Source organism: Aphanomyces astaci (assembly GCF_000520075.1).
Source record: "Aphanomyces astaci strain APO3 unplaced genomic scaffold supercont1.1, whole genome shotgun sequence".
Lineage (NCBI taxonomy): Eukaryota > Oomycota > Saprolegniomycetes > Saprolegniales > Verrucalvaceae > Aphanomyces > Aphanomyces astaci.
The window spans coordinates 2,248,407-2,261,828 of record NW_009798264.1 but is presented as its reverse complement, the minus strand read 5'-3'; the positions used below and the strand labels follow the sequence as shown (position 1 = coordinate 2,261,828).

Sequence of the window (13,422 nt, the reverse complement as noted above, 5' to 3'; positions counted from 1 at the left end):
AGTCATGGATCGTGGGTTTCAGCTTTCATTTGCGATTTACCACTCAAACCCTCAAGTGCCAACAATATCAACGATGCCATGCACCTGTGTGGGCCTCTTAAGCCTCGTCATGTCGGTGGTTGCCGTCGTCTTCTCCACCACAGCCGCCGGCTTGCCACTCTGGTCCATGCTTGGTGTGTCGCCCAAGCGTGAAATCGCCGCCGCAAGCTTTACAGCTGGTGTATGGGGTTATTGTACAGAGCTGTCATATGCCAACACAGGCACAACGACGGCGTCGTTGCAAACTACCGGTCCACTCTCTGGAACCCATGGCCAATGCTACCTCTACTATACGTCGAACACCAAGGTGCGCGTGAATCTGAACAACGACCTGAACAACACGATCGTTCTCCCCAACCAAGGTATCTGCGCTACGTTCAGCCAAGACAACAGCAGCAGTGCCCCGCGTTTATTTTCGACCGTCGAAGGCATCGATCAAGCCGTCTTCGACGACTTTCTGACCAAAACCTGCGGAGTCAAAGGCAAGGTCACGTTGGCGTTCTCGATGATGAGTCCTGTGTTTGGCATCATGGGAACTCTCATGATCGCCCTTGGCGTGTGCTGTTCCAAGAACCGGTCGTGTCTGGTGTCTTTTGCACTGTTCATGACGCTTCTCGCCGGCGTGTGGTCGCTTATCGTGTGCATCGTGTGGAGCCAGCAACAACCAAGTGGCAACGGCTTGAACTTTGCCTTGTCGTATTACTTGGAGATAGCCGCGCTCGTGTCGTATGCGATTGCAGTGTTCTTCGTGGCCGTGCACATGACCCAAGGCACGTCGCACGGAAAGGCCAAGTCGTCGCAAGGTGGCACTGCAAAGTTGCAAGAAGCGTTGGAGAAGCACAAGAAGGTTGCCGCCGCTGGCAAGCAACCCACCCGGTTGGTATAACCGCCTCCGTCATCGGAGCCATCGATTCATTTGAGTTAACTTCCAACACACGCACACTTTGATCTTATTTGAAATTCACTCCAGGTGTTGCGGCAGCAACAAACATGGTGCGGGTTCAACTACGAACTTCGATTGTGATTCAAGCATCAGACAATTGAGATTCCTTGAATCCTACGTAGCTGTGGTTCCTACAGGAGCTGCCTTGTAAGGAACTAGGTACTAGAATTGCGTGTCGGCCCTTGCGGCGACTCAAAAAGCAACAAGGCAGTTGATGTACGAACCTCGTGGTTTCATTCCGATACACTTTTAATTCATATTTGCACTTCGATTTGTCAATCCTGTGAGAATGAGTTAGATACGATTACACTGGACATGAGTATGCACTGCGGAAGAGGGTGGTGGCTAGAAGATCAATTGTGACAGGTTTTGCTGTTGAATGACTGCAACGTCGAGATTTAAATCACCTCTGGCGCCGCCTTGACCTTCGCCGCGCGCCGAGATGTACATTTCGTCGGCGATTGGACTCTTGCTGGAAGCGCTTGTCTTCGGGCTCTATGTGGGTGTTCCCCTTGTTGCCAATCGAGCAAGCATCATTGAGCGCGACTGGGCCGATGCGCTGGATTTTAGACAAAGCACCGCATGTGTCGTGTGGCTGGCCCTGCTGCGCGCCCTTCTCTTCGTCTACGTCATTTGCGTGACCAAGAGCTCTTTGTACAAAACGACTCGATGCTTTGTGTTCCTAATCGTGTGCAGCCAACTCTGCATCCTCACAGTGCTGAGTTTGATCGTGTACATCTTCCAGAACGACTCCAAGGCGTTTTCGCTGTTCCGGTCGGACGCGTGGATGACGAGGTACTGGTGGAGCGTCGTGCTGTCGTCGATGGTGGCCACGGCCTTCCAAGCGTTGTGTGTGATTTGCCGCAACCGCGAGCGCGAAATCCCTGGCAACCATGAAGAAGAGCACATCCAGCAACTACTCGAAGAGAAAAAAGGCATCAGTCGCAACGATCCATCTTCCGTCGCGATTGACGACGCGCTATTTTCGACCAAGAAGAAGAAGCTTGAACGGTGGCGCGACAAGTGGGAGAAGCTCGTGTCCACGTTCCGCAGCACGACCGACCCCACGTTCAACGCCGTGCTGCGCATCTACGCGCACAAGGACGACGCGGCCATGCGTCTCGAGCACTTGTACGATGCCGATCCCAAGGAATTTGAGTTTTACATTCCGCAGCTATGCAGTTTTCTGCTCCTGGGCGCGTTCCAGCAGAGTTCCGAAGGCAAACTGAGCTTGATCTTGCTTCGAGTGTGCAAAGAGTACGTCAAGTTGTTGTTGTTCATCCATCCCCACGAAAACGCTCACAAAATGCATGCATAGGTCGCATGTATTTGCCCAAAAGATGCGCTGGTACTTGGAGTCGTACTGCGTCGGCAGTCCCGCGTACTCGTCGGAAGAGAGTCGCATGCGGGTGCAGATGCTGATCGACGAGATCTCCGTCCGTGGGCTGGACCCGTCCAAGAAACTGCTGACGCATCAAGCGATGGGCGAAAAGCCGTTGGCCCTGCCCACAGCTAACGTTGTGATCGCCCCCGAATCCGAAATTCTGCTCAAGGACAACGACACTACGCATTACCAGACGTTCCAGCCAATGCATGAAGTGGGCGCCGTGAATCCGTTCACGTGGAACCATCGGTTCGTGTCGGAACTGGTCGCGTTGTCGTCCAACCTGCGTTTGATTCCCCGGGACCGCGACCAGCGCAACATGCATCTGCGCCAAGTGCTCGCCGAGTTGCAAACGACGTTTCTCCCAAGTTTGTCCCTGTTTGTCCCCGTGGGCAACCCCTTCCATCGGATCAAGAAGATCCACTTGAACGAGAGCTTTACCTTCTCCACCCGCGAACGGGTGCCGTACCTGCTCTGCCTGGAAGTGGTCGACTTCTTCTCGTACGAAAAGAAGCCCATGGACCGGTTCGCGCAGCTCAAGAACCGGTTCCGGCTGTCTATGGTCGCCAGCAAGGCCGATTCAAGCAAGCCGTCCACGCCCGTGGTCCGTCCAGGGGACCTCGAGGGGGCCGAGACGCCCGTCGTGCGCCACGTGACAGACCCCGACAACTTGGGTTTTTGGAGCGAACCCAAGATGCCAGAAACTACGCTCCTCGATGGACTGCTGGGGTCGTTGAAGCCCAAGGCCCTCACGCCCTTGAGCGGTCCGCCGTTTCAATCGGCCCGCGCCATCAGCTCCAAGGAAGAGTCGCTTTTGCCCCATCACACAGCGTCACCTCTGCAAGTCGGGGCTTCGAGCTTTGAGTATCCGTACCCTGCCCACCTGTCCCCCAAAGTGAGGGTGAGACCCCTGTCGATACACATTCCGTCGTCGCATGTGGACCATGTCTTGTCCCCCACCCCGTCGGAAGGCATGTTGACGCCGACGGAAGCCGCCCGCCTCCGACGCGCAGATAGCACAGACGAGTTCCTGGCGTCGTTGCGCTTTGCAGACGATGCCGAGCCCAGCAGCCATCACCACCCGTACCACCACCACCACCCCGTTCCAGGTCCCCGAAGCCCGTCCAGCTCAGACTTGCCATGTGTGATCTTCAAAGAACGATGGGTGGACAAGGAGGCGCGGCTCCGGGCGACGAGTCCGTGGGGCCACCTGCCGACGTGGCGGCTGCTGCCCGTGATCGTTAAAAGCAACGACGACCTCCGCCAAGAGCAATTCGCGTCGCAGCTGATTCGCCAGTTTGCCAACGTGTTCTCGGACGCTAAGTTGCCAGTATTTCTGCGTCCGTACGACGTGCTAGCCACGTCCCCCACCGCCGGACTCGTCGAGGCGATTGCCGACACGATTTCGCTCGACTCGCTCAAGAAGAACGACCCCGAGTTCGTGTCGCTCCAGGACTTTTATGCGCGGCGGTTCGGTGACCCGTCGTCGTCGACGGGCCTCGCGGCGCAGAAGGCGTTTGTCGAGTCGATGGCGGCGTACTCAATTGTGTGCTATTTGCTCCAAATCAAAGACCGGCACAACGGCAACATCCTCGTGGACGCGGACGGCCACGTGATTCACATTGACTTTGGCTTCATGCTGAGCAACTCGCCCGGTAACGCCGCGTTCGAGTCGGCGCCGTTCAAACTCACGTCGGACTTTGTCGAAGTCATGGGTGGGCCGCGGTCCGCTGCGTTCCGGCGGTTCCGGTCGCTCTGTGTGCGGTCGTTCCTCGTTGCCCGCAAGTACCGATACCGCATCACGCTGCTCGTGGAAATGATGGTCGCTGGCAACGAAGACCTGCCGTGCTTCCAGGGCGACCCGCGGGGGACCGTGGACCGACTGGCCGACCGATTCCGACCCGACTTGTCGGTGCACGAGTGCGAAGACTTTGTCCATCAGCTGATCGATGCGTCGTTGGACAACTGGCGGACCCGCTGGTACGACAAGTATCAGCGCTGGTTTGTCGGTGTGTTTTAGATGGCTGCGTCACACGTAGTACAATGTTATCACACAAATAATTAGTACCCCGCCTTGTAATACCCCAGCTGCAGAGATGACATATGTCTCTCCACTGCCCATACATATATGGATGGCCCTCTTGTCGAGGATAGTTCACCTTACTGTGAATACTTCTAGTATACTGTATAGTACAGTACTACTCGGTAAGTATTAAATGACGATCTTGGGGACCAAATTGTAACCGAGTAGTGAAACCGTCGATAACGGGGTTAATCGCAGGGATTTTACGTCGGCCCTAACAAAAGCCACGCTGTATGAGATAGAAATGCCAGACACGAAGAAGCAGCCGCCGCCACCCCCGCCGCCGTCGCTGGGGTCTCCATCGAGAAAGCGGAAGAAAGGAAAGAATGGCATCACCCACCCGTTAAAGCGAGGTCGACTGGAATGGGGCCGCCACATGCGGACGAAAAAGCGGCAGTTTGCCGCCACGATGATCCAGCGCAAGTTTCGAGCGTACCGATACCACATGGACCACCGGGAAACCAGAGACAACGTGCGATCGACGATGCAACGAGTCAAGCTGCATCGTATCTTCTTCGACAGGGAGTTCTGGGAAGGCGTCAACCTCCGAGACCTCAAACGCGCCGAGTTGGAGGATTTGGCGTTCCGATTGGAACTGCCGACCACCATGTGCAAGAAGGAGCACATGATTCGCTCGATCCAGCACTGGATCGACTTGCGCATGCACGTGCAAGACGTAGCCATCGAAGCTGCGATGCGCGCGACCGAGAAGAAGCTTCAAGGTACTGTGCGTCGTCAAGTGCCAGTTCCTGTCATATTATTGGTTTGTATAGCCCAGGGATGCGTGTACGTGCTGCCTGCATTGCCCAAGGGGGAGCCTCGAATCATTCGACCACTTAGTGGCCGCAACATCACCATCGTCGCCGCGGTGTGTGTACCTTCCTCCTTTTACCAATCGATTTGATCGTGGATGGCATGATAGGGCTACGAATCGGAAGCGTTGTACGCGATAAATTCTGCGAGTGGGGCCGTGTGGTTGTGCAAGACGTCAGGACAGTCGGCGCAAGTGGGGTACTGCAGCACGTTGGTGAACCAGGACACGTTTGATCTGCCGTACCAGTCGACGTGGCTGGCGAACCCCATGCCGATGCAAACGTTGCGAATTGGACACATCGAGTCCATTCAAGTGACGCATTCGCACGCGATGGCGCTAGCCAAGGCGGGCGAAGTGTACAGCTGGGGCAGCAACGCCCACGGCCAACTGGGCGCCGACAATGCGACCAAACATCACCAGAATCCCGTTGTGGTCGGGGCCATCGAGAGCTTTGTGACTATTTCCATTGGAGTCGGCGCCCAGCATTCCATGGCAGTGTGCAATCAAGTCAAGGGGCGCGACGGCGTGCTGTTCGCGTGGGGAAGTAACTCGCATGCGCAATTGGGCCTCGATGAGGGAGGTGGGCGAGTTGATATCTGTCTGACTTGCATGGACTAATGTGGGGGACTGGCTAGGCACGGTGTTCACTCCTGTGGAAGTAAAAGCCTTGCTCGGAGTCACGGTTCGGAAAGTGGCTTGTGGTACATTGCACAGTGTCGTGGTAACCGCCGACGGTGACATGTACTCGTGGGGGTGCAATGACGGAGGTATGTACTACTGATCAAGTATCTATGACCAAGCATTTCCAGGTCGCCTGGCCCAGGCCATAGGCGACAACATTGTGTCGCAGCCCCGAAAGGTCACGGGGCTCATTGCGCCGTACAATAAAGCCATCGACATTGCATGCGGGCCATGGCACACGGCTGCGCTGATGGTGGATCGCCTTGGTCAAACCAGTGGCGTCGTACGTCTGGGTCGTGGTTCATACATGTATTTGACGTTGTATGTAGGTATTTACGTGGGGAAATGGAATCTGCGGCCAAGTGAGTACTCTGCCATTGTCGATTAGTTGAAATCGAATGGTTGTTATAGCTCGGACAAGGCAATGTTCTGCATGCCACGTCCCCCCACATGGTTATCCTCCCCCCCATGAAGCGCGCCAACGAGCCGCTGGAGTTCGTCAAAGTCGTGTCTTGCGGGATGCATCACACCGCCGTTCTCACGGAGACCGGGTCTCTGTACACGTGGGGAAGTCACCAGGCGTTCAGTCCCCTGCCGCACAAGTTGCCGTCGTTAAAAGGGTCGCGGGGGCGCATTGCCACGAGTACCCCTTCGAGTTTGCTGATCAGGCTGGTTTTGTTGATGCCTTGATGTGATAGTCGCGTGTGGCGCTTCGTTTACCGCGTTTTGCATTTTGGCCATGGACGAACAGCTGTACGAAGCCAAGCATCGCCATTTGCTGTGGCATACAAGGTCGACCGAAGTACCCAAGTTGGATTTGTCCATGTGCCCGCCAATGCCATTGCAATCCTCTCATGCGTGCATTCCTCGGTATATCACTCAATTTGCATCACATATACATGCAATGTATGAACGTATCATGGCGTAGGTTGCGTCCAAGTGCGGAAATGCGAGCTGAAGACATGCTCAAAAAGGCGGCGGAGGACGCGTTGGACGGCATCGACTTGCAAGACATGCTGCATCCAAGGTATTACTTGCTGTACATTCATCCCTTGTCAAGAACGACACAAAAGAAAACTGACCTGTTCATGTTGGGGGTAGGTGTCGGCTGTGCTGGCGGTGTCCAGGGTTTGAATCCACTTTGAACAAGCTCACACTGTGTCGCATATGCAAGCACAAGCGAGAACACCACGGTTTGCATCGTCGTTGCAATATAGTGAGCTTGTTGAATGGTTTGAGTAGGCAAGCGCAAAGGGTCCATGGGCGAATACGAAGCGGTGCGGAAGCTCCAGGGAAAGTTCCGGCAGCGACAAGGGGTCAAGTTCCTCCACCAAACGTTCCTCGAGCGCATCCAGCGCGTGTTTTCGATTCGGCACGACGCGTTTTTCTATTTCAACACGTGCAACCACCACAAGTCGTGGGCTCGGCCGACGCTGCTGCCCCTGCACTTGGAGTGCCCCATCCGCGACCCCGACGACGACGATGTCATCAAGCCACCGTACACCGTCGACGACGCCGCCAGAGTCATCCAGAGCCTATACCGATCCCGAAAAGCCCGCAAACTCGTCCAGGCGATCCTGCGCAGTCGGTATGAAACCTGTGTCAACAAGGTAGACGGACGAACGTACTACCGAGACCGGCGCACGAACGCCGTGCGGTGGGACAACCCGTTCCACGACGTCCCCAAGCCGATCAAGCGGCGGCGAGGCATGTCCGAAGCCGAAGCTATCGCCACCGTTCAGCGATGTGTGCGGGGGGCGAAAGCACGCAAGAACCTGCGGCTCATGATGCAAAAACGATTCCAAGCCGTCGTCGACACGTCCACAGGTGCCACGTATTACTTTGACTCGAAAACGAAAGACGTGACATGGACCAAACCGAGGTAATAATAATACTACCCCCCCTACACTATCGATCGTCGTATGACTGGTCATCTTGCATGCATACCCCGTAGATTCTTCAACGAGACACCGACGGTGGAACCTCGCAAGCCCCGACCAACAACGTACACCAAAGCCACGGCGGCGTCGACGCTGCAGCGGCTGTACCGGGGTCGGAAAGCCAGACGTAACCTCGTGGCGCTCGTACAGGCGCGGTTCCAGCAAGCGTGGGACCCTACAACCCAACAACCTTATTTCGTCGACACCGTCACCAAAACCACGACATGGTCCAAGCCAGCGCTGCTCAAACATGTCGAGATTCCGCCCGTGTACAATACCATTATTGGTCACGACAGTTCCCTGCACCACAAACGAAAGAAAAAGAAGGCGTACAACATGAACGACGTGGATGCCGCCATTCGATTGCAAGCTGCGCTGCGGTCGAAACTTGCTCGCAAACGCGCCCAGAAACAACTGCATCGGCAGGTACAGTATCTAGCATACCAAGTACATTTAGTATGTCGTCAATCAATTTTACATGACTGTGCAGTACGAGCGCGTGTGGGATCCCGAAACGAAAGCCCATTTTTACCACAACATCAAGACCGACGTCGTGACGTGGACGCCGCCACCGTTGTGGAACGATGCGGTTTGATGATATATATCAGTATTGTACTCAAACGGCAAACTCAGGCTTGCGTCGGAGCTAGGTGTACGATAAAGTCGTGGTGGAAATGGCCAAAGAGAAGGAAGCACTGGCGGCGGCGACCCAAGCAGCCGACAAGGCATCTCGAGGTACATGAGTATTTTTGTGTCGAGTGACTAAACGATGTCAGGCGATCAAGGTGACAGTAATGCCACCAACGGGGGTACGGAAGGAGTGCCATTGAAGGTCTCATCTGCATTTGGCTCGTGTAGAAAGTGTACAAGCTGTAGCTAGCCCCACGATAATATCCACGCCCCCAAGGCGGCGCCGCCCTTACACCGTACTGGACCCGGAAGAAGCTGCCAAGATTGTACAGCGGCACTATCGAAGACACAAGGCCCAAGTAGTGTCTATCAACGCATTGGTGTCGCGGTTTCAAAAGGTTTACGACCCCAATACTCAACGGTATATATGTAGAGGTGTTGTTGGGGGGAAATCATCACGATTCGCTGCAGGAGCTTCTACTACGACCACGTGAACAAGACATCCTCATGGACGGCGCCACTGCTGCTTCAAAAGCGCACTCGATTGACAAGCCCGAGTCCGACCAAGTTTAAAACCCAGGACAGCGCGGCCGTGCGCATTCAAGGAATCTTTCGGCTCCGTAAAGCCCGCCAGGAAGCTCTGCACCTCGCCCAAGCCAGCTACGAAAAAGTGTTCGACGAGACTGTCCAAGCGTATTACTATTTCAACTTGAAGACGGGCGAAAGTCAATGGACCAAGCCCAAGTGCTTTCGAGCCAGCGACGCTGCACGCGTGGTCAACGTGGACGGCGAAGGACAGGTCGTGGTGGAACCAAGCACCAATCGAATACTGTAATGCACAAGTACAAAAACCAATGAAGGTCCAATACGAGAATGACGGTCTTGCACTTCACACTGGAAATTGCAAGGAAAATGACTACCGGACGGTGTTTAACCGTATGATTTGCGTGTTTTAAACAATCCCCGAGATGTTTAAACTCGATTTTCCACCCATCCACACACACGAATGGCGCGAGGACGACGAGCGAGCTCGGCGTCGCAAGCGTGCGTGGTGTGCTGCCTGAACATTGACAACAAGACGAGGTTCCAGACCGTCGGCTCATGTAACCACTTGGGCTGCTGCAGCATCTGTGCCCTGCGCATGCGACAGCTTCTCAAGTCGAAGCACTGCGTCATGTGCAAAACGGAAATGGACCGCGTGATCTGCATTACCGACGACGCGATGACGTTTGAGAGCTTCCAGGACTGGGGGGACAACATTGGCCCAAGCCACACGTTTGACGAAGCTTCGGGCATGTACTTCCTCAAGGAAAACTACAGCGCCGTGCAGGGTCTGCGCAGCCTCACGTGTTCCGCCCGCGCGTGCCCCGACAAGCACAGCTTTCCCAACATCAAGGCCCTCAAGCAGCACTTGAACACGAAGCACGCGTTGTCGTATTGCGACATCTGCTTGGACCACAAGCACGTGTTTCTCGAAGAGCAGGAGCTGTACACGGCCAGCGCGTTGAAGAAGCACAAGACACAAGGGAACCCCGAGCACGGGTTCAATGGCCACCCCAAGTGTAATTTTTGCGCGAGCAGCTACTACGGCAACAACGAGCTCCACGAACACCTTCGGAAGAACCACTTTGAGTGCGAGATCTGCCTGCACGCGTACGGGATTGAGAACCGGTACTACAAGGACTACAACGACATGGAGAAGCACTTCCGGTCCGAGCACTTTCTCTGCGAAGTACCGTCATGCCTTGAGGCCAAGTTCGTCGTGTTCAAGAACCACATCGAGTTCCAAGCGCACATGACCAACAAGCATCCGCACATCCCCGTGAGCAAGCGCATCGACGTCAACTTCTCCGTGCGCCGCGCCGACCGCGAAGGCCGCGACGAGTACAAACCCCGCGACGACTACACGCCGCTGTCGGTCGCGTCCGATGCGGCCAGCATTACCGTGGCCGACTTTCCCGCGCTGGTTGGCAACGCGGATACGCTCAACTTCACGCCATGGCAGAGCCAAAGCATCCGCATACCGCGCCAGGAAGACTTTCCGCAACTGGCGTCCTCAACCTCGGCGGCATCGTCATCTTCGCTGTACCGCAACGCCATTGCGCCGCAGCCGACGCTTGCCATGCGTGCCCACATGCATGGAAGCGACCCATGGGAGTACCCCGAGATGCAGCAGGCTGCCGAAGTGTTGGGCGCCAACAATCCGTTTCTACGGTTGGTGAAACCGACCAAGAAGAAGAAGAACAAGGCGGCGGCCACTCCATCGCCGTCCCCGCCGCCCACACCCGCCGCGGCTGCTGCACCCCCCGTGGACGAAGACGAAGAGAAGCCCGCGGTCAGAGCCTATATTTCGACAGACGAGTCGCCGCAGGAATCGGTGATTGAAAGCATCCAAGCGGCGCTGGGCAGCGAAGCCAAGTACGTCCAATTCAGAGAAGTGTGCAAAAAGTTCCGCCAAAAGGAGATCCCGGCCGTGTCGTTTTACAGCTTGGCGCGGGCTATGTTTCGACCTCAGGACTTGCACGAGTTATTTCCGAAACTCATGAGTTTGCTCCCCGACGAAAGCCAAGTCACTGAGGTGCTGGTGCTGCACAACAATTCGAAACCGGTGGGGTACCACGACACGAAGCTGCGGAAGCGGCCGTCCAAGGTCACCGCAGAGACGGCGACTTCCCCGCCGGCTGCCGCCGCCGCCACGTCTTCGGCTCCTAAACCTTCATATGCCAATCCTGCGGCTTCAACCAACGCTCAAAGCGCCCCCCAACCAGCCGCACGGGCGAAATCCGCCGCCGAAGACTGGCCTGCTCCAGAACTTGCTCCGAAACCAGCTCAAAGTACTAAGCCGAAAAAAGCCAGACAAGTGCCCATTCCAGCAGCGGTGGGCTGGGGAAACGCTTTGAAGGAAGTAGGGGCCGTGCCCAAGTACTCGAAGAATGGCCACCAGATGAACGTCGTGCTCAACAACACAGATCGGGACGCATTCAACGCCCGGGCGCGCAACAAGAAAACGAAGGCGACCCCTGACAACGTCGTGGGCTGGAGCTCCGCCGCCAGCTGGAGCGAGCCCGTGTCCGCCCCCATCGTGTCTGGTGGCTACACGCCGGAGTCGTCCAAGATTCAGATCGTGTCGGCCGAGTCAGTTCAAGGCAGCCTCCACGACCTGCAGTTGCAAACCCAGGGGAAAGTACCCAGTCGGACTCGAAGCGACTTCCCCGAACTGCCCAAAGCAGCACCCGCCATCGGCATCCAGCACGTTCAGCTATTGGGCAAAAAGCCCGGAATGTCGGTTGCAGCGTGGGGGGAAGACGATCCCAATCACCAGACACAACAGTCCACCCCGCAGCAAGCGTCCAAGAAGAAGAAGAAGAACAAAAAGGGCAAATTGACGTTGGCCGAATTCGCCATGTTGTCGGGTTAAAGCAAATGCAATTCGAGTGGTCAATCAGTCGGCGTGGGCTAGGGGTTGTCGCCACATGGACGTGGCTTTCGGGCGATGAATTGATGGTTTGGCCATGGGAACATTGGGCCTAGAGCCAGCATCACACAAATAGATAGTATAGTATGTGATCATAGAGGTTATACCGATCAAATGCATAGATGAGCCCCATCAGTACCCCCATGAGGCAAACAAATTTGAGCAACGCGACGGCCACGATTGAAAACTAGCCGCACTTGTGAATACTGTACTACTAGGTATAGGAATATGGAGATGGGGGGTAGGTCGACTTTACAAGTGAGGGGGGGTCCACTGTGTCTGGGGCGTCGCACGAAATGGTGTCGCAGATGCTCACGAGCATGGATTCTAAGCACACAATCCAATGGGAAACAAAAGTTGACCCAAGTACTATCCACTACTGTACTAGGATACCGTAAAGTTGGTTGGCCTCTGGCTCGCCGCGCCGCAGTGTCGTGGCATCGAACGATGGCTCTTGGTATGGAAAGCACGCTTGGAATAGCGCCTGATGATCGCTTCGTTGTCAAGAGCGACGAAGGTAGTGGACAAACCTGGCACTTTTGTTTGAGGCGACGGGCAGAGGAGTGCGTGCACTTGGCATGCCGAGCTTGGGAGATGTACGTGGGGCAGTTCAAGATGTCGCAGTAGTCCGCCATACAAAGCCCCGTTGGCAACGAGCTCTACGAACCGAGAGAGTTCTCAAAGGTCGTGGCACTTCAAAGTGTGGAAAGTACCGAGACTGGGGTGTGCTTGCGGTCGAAATGGCCGTCGAGGTACTCTTCGTTGCGGAATTGCTTCTTGCAAAACCCACATCGATACCTGCCGCTGTGTGTGCGTTCCTTGCGCTGTTCCTATACATGCATTGCAGTGTCACATGACGAAGGCATCAAGGGACGCGCCAAATCGAACATGCTCGAGGTGGAGAATGTGGTCGGCCACGAACGGACACTCGTCAGGCACGTGGAAGTGCATGGCTTGGGCTGGCAAGAATACTTTCTACGAAACCAACCCATGAGCTCTCATCATAATGAACCACCACTACGCTCGACTTGATGTACTTGGTGGATGATGTGCATGGCTTCACGACTCAATTGCCGGGAACATAAGTGCCTGTCGGGATACTGATGGAGGCGCTCAATCATTGAGTGTGCTTACGTGGACGCAGTGGCAACAGGTTTTGCGGTACTGCATTGCCCTAGTATTATGACTAGTGCGCAGACGAGTGCTTGGATTGGTGTTATCATCCTCAATGAGAATGGCGAGCCGATGGTATCCATGATGGCGGTTGGTGCTCACCCGTCAGCCTACTGTCGAAGGCACGGAAACAATTGGTTATCCGGATGACATTGTGCTGTCAACGTAATCTCCCATGTGGTTTGCACTAACGTTACTGTAAATTAGGACATCAGTGTAATCACCCACTTCCAGGGCTCTTGCGCATCACCTTCGGCGAT

The 13,422-nt window shown here is 55.5% G+C and overlaps 5 protein-coding genes across 10 annotated transcripts; 4 read left to right on the top strand and 1 right to left on the bottom strand.

Annotated features, from left to right (window-relative positions):
• The first annotated feature begins 34 nt into the window (after window positions 1–34).
• H257_00799 (hypothetical protein) lies at window positions 35–992 on the top strand. Its single transcript, XM_009823673.1, has one exon. It carries the CDS (start codon window positions 74–76, stop codon window positions 923–925), a length of 852 nt encoding a protein of 283 aa, XP_009821975.1. The 5' UTR covers window positions 35–73; the 3' UTR covers window positions 926–992.
• Window positions 993–1,384: 392 nt separating this feature from the next.
• On the top strand, window positions 1,385–4,484 carry H257_00798 (hypothetical protein). Its single transcript, XM_009823672.1, has 2 exons — window positions 1,385–2,239; window positions 2,301–4,484. The coding sequence occupies exons 1-2, from the start codon at window positions 1,425–1,427 to the stop codon at window positions 4,384–4,386; spliced, it is 2,901 nt and encodes a 966-aa protein (XP_009821974.1). The 5' UTR covers window positions 1,385–1,424; the 3' UTR covers window positions 4,387–4,484.
• A 172-nt stretch (window positions 4,485–4,656) lies between these two features.
• On the top strand, window positions 4,657–9,386 carry H257_00797. 2 transcript variants are annotated; one of them, XM_009823670.1, is made up of 17 exons: window positions 4,657–5,171; window positions 5,223–5,317; window positions 5,372–5,843; window positions 5,899–6,030; window positions 6,073–6,227; window positions 6,274–6,306; window positions 6,356–6,587; window positions 6,643–6,814; window positions 6,873–6,971; window positions 7,046–7,137; window positions 7,187–7,826; window positions 7,899–8,310; window positions 8,375–8,473; window positions 8,535–8,619; window positions 8,661–8,693; window positions 8,743–8,935; window positions 8,986–9,386. In XM_009823670.1, exons 1-17 carry the CDS (start codon window positions 4,694–4,696, stop codon window positions 9,347–9,349), a joined length of 3,786 nt encoding a protein of 1,261 aa, XP_009821972.1. In that variant the 5' UTR covers window positions 4,657–4,693; the 3' UTR covers window positions 9,350–9,386. The 2 variants fall into 2 exon arrangements, with proteins under 2 accessions (XP_009821972.1, XP_009821973.1); XM_009823671.1 differs by lacking the exon at window positions 8,661–8,693 and having other exon boundaries at window positions 4,661–5,171.
• Window position 9,387: 1 nt separating this feature from the next.
• Window positions 9,388–13,284, bottom strand: H257_00795 (hypothetical protein). Of its 5 annotated transcripts, XM_009823664.1 has the most exons (9): window positions 13,124–13,284; window positions 13,027–13,078; window positions 12,878–12,964; window positions 12,703–12,819; window positions 12,520–12,648; window positions 12,383–12,473; window positions 12,246–12,316; window positions 12,097–12,176; window positions 9,388–12,041 (listed from the first exon to the last, which is right to left on the bottom strand). In XM_009823664.1, exons 1-9 carry the CDS (start codon window positions 13,243–13,245, stop codon window positions 11,957–11,959), a joined length of 834 nt encoding a protein of 277 aa, XP_009821966.1. In that variant the 5' UTR covers window positions 13,246–13,284; the 3' UTR covers window positions 9,388–11,956. The 5 variants fall into 5 exon arrangements, with proteins under 5 accessions (XP_009821966.1, XP_009821968.1, XP_009821970.1 ...); XM_009823666.1 differs by having other exon boundaries at window positions 13,027–13,284; XM_009823668.1 differs by having other exon boundaries at window positions 12,246–12,473.
• On the top strand, window positions 9,389–12,207 carry H257_00796 (hypothetical protein). The gene has a single exon (XM_009823669.1). The coding sequence runs from the start codon at window positions 9,521–9,523 to the stop codon at window positions 11,930–11,932; it is 2,412 nt and encodes an 803-aa protein (XP_009821971.1). The 5' UTR covers window positions 9,389–9,520; the 3' UTR covers window positions 11,933–12,207.
• Window positions 13,285–13,422: the final 138 nt, after the last annotated feature.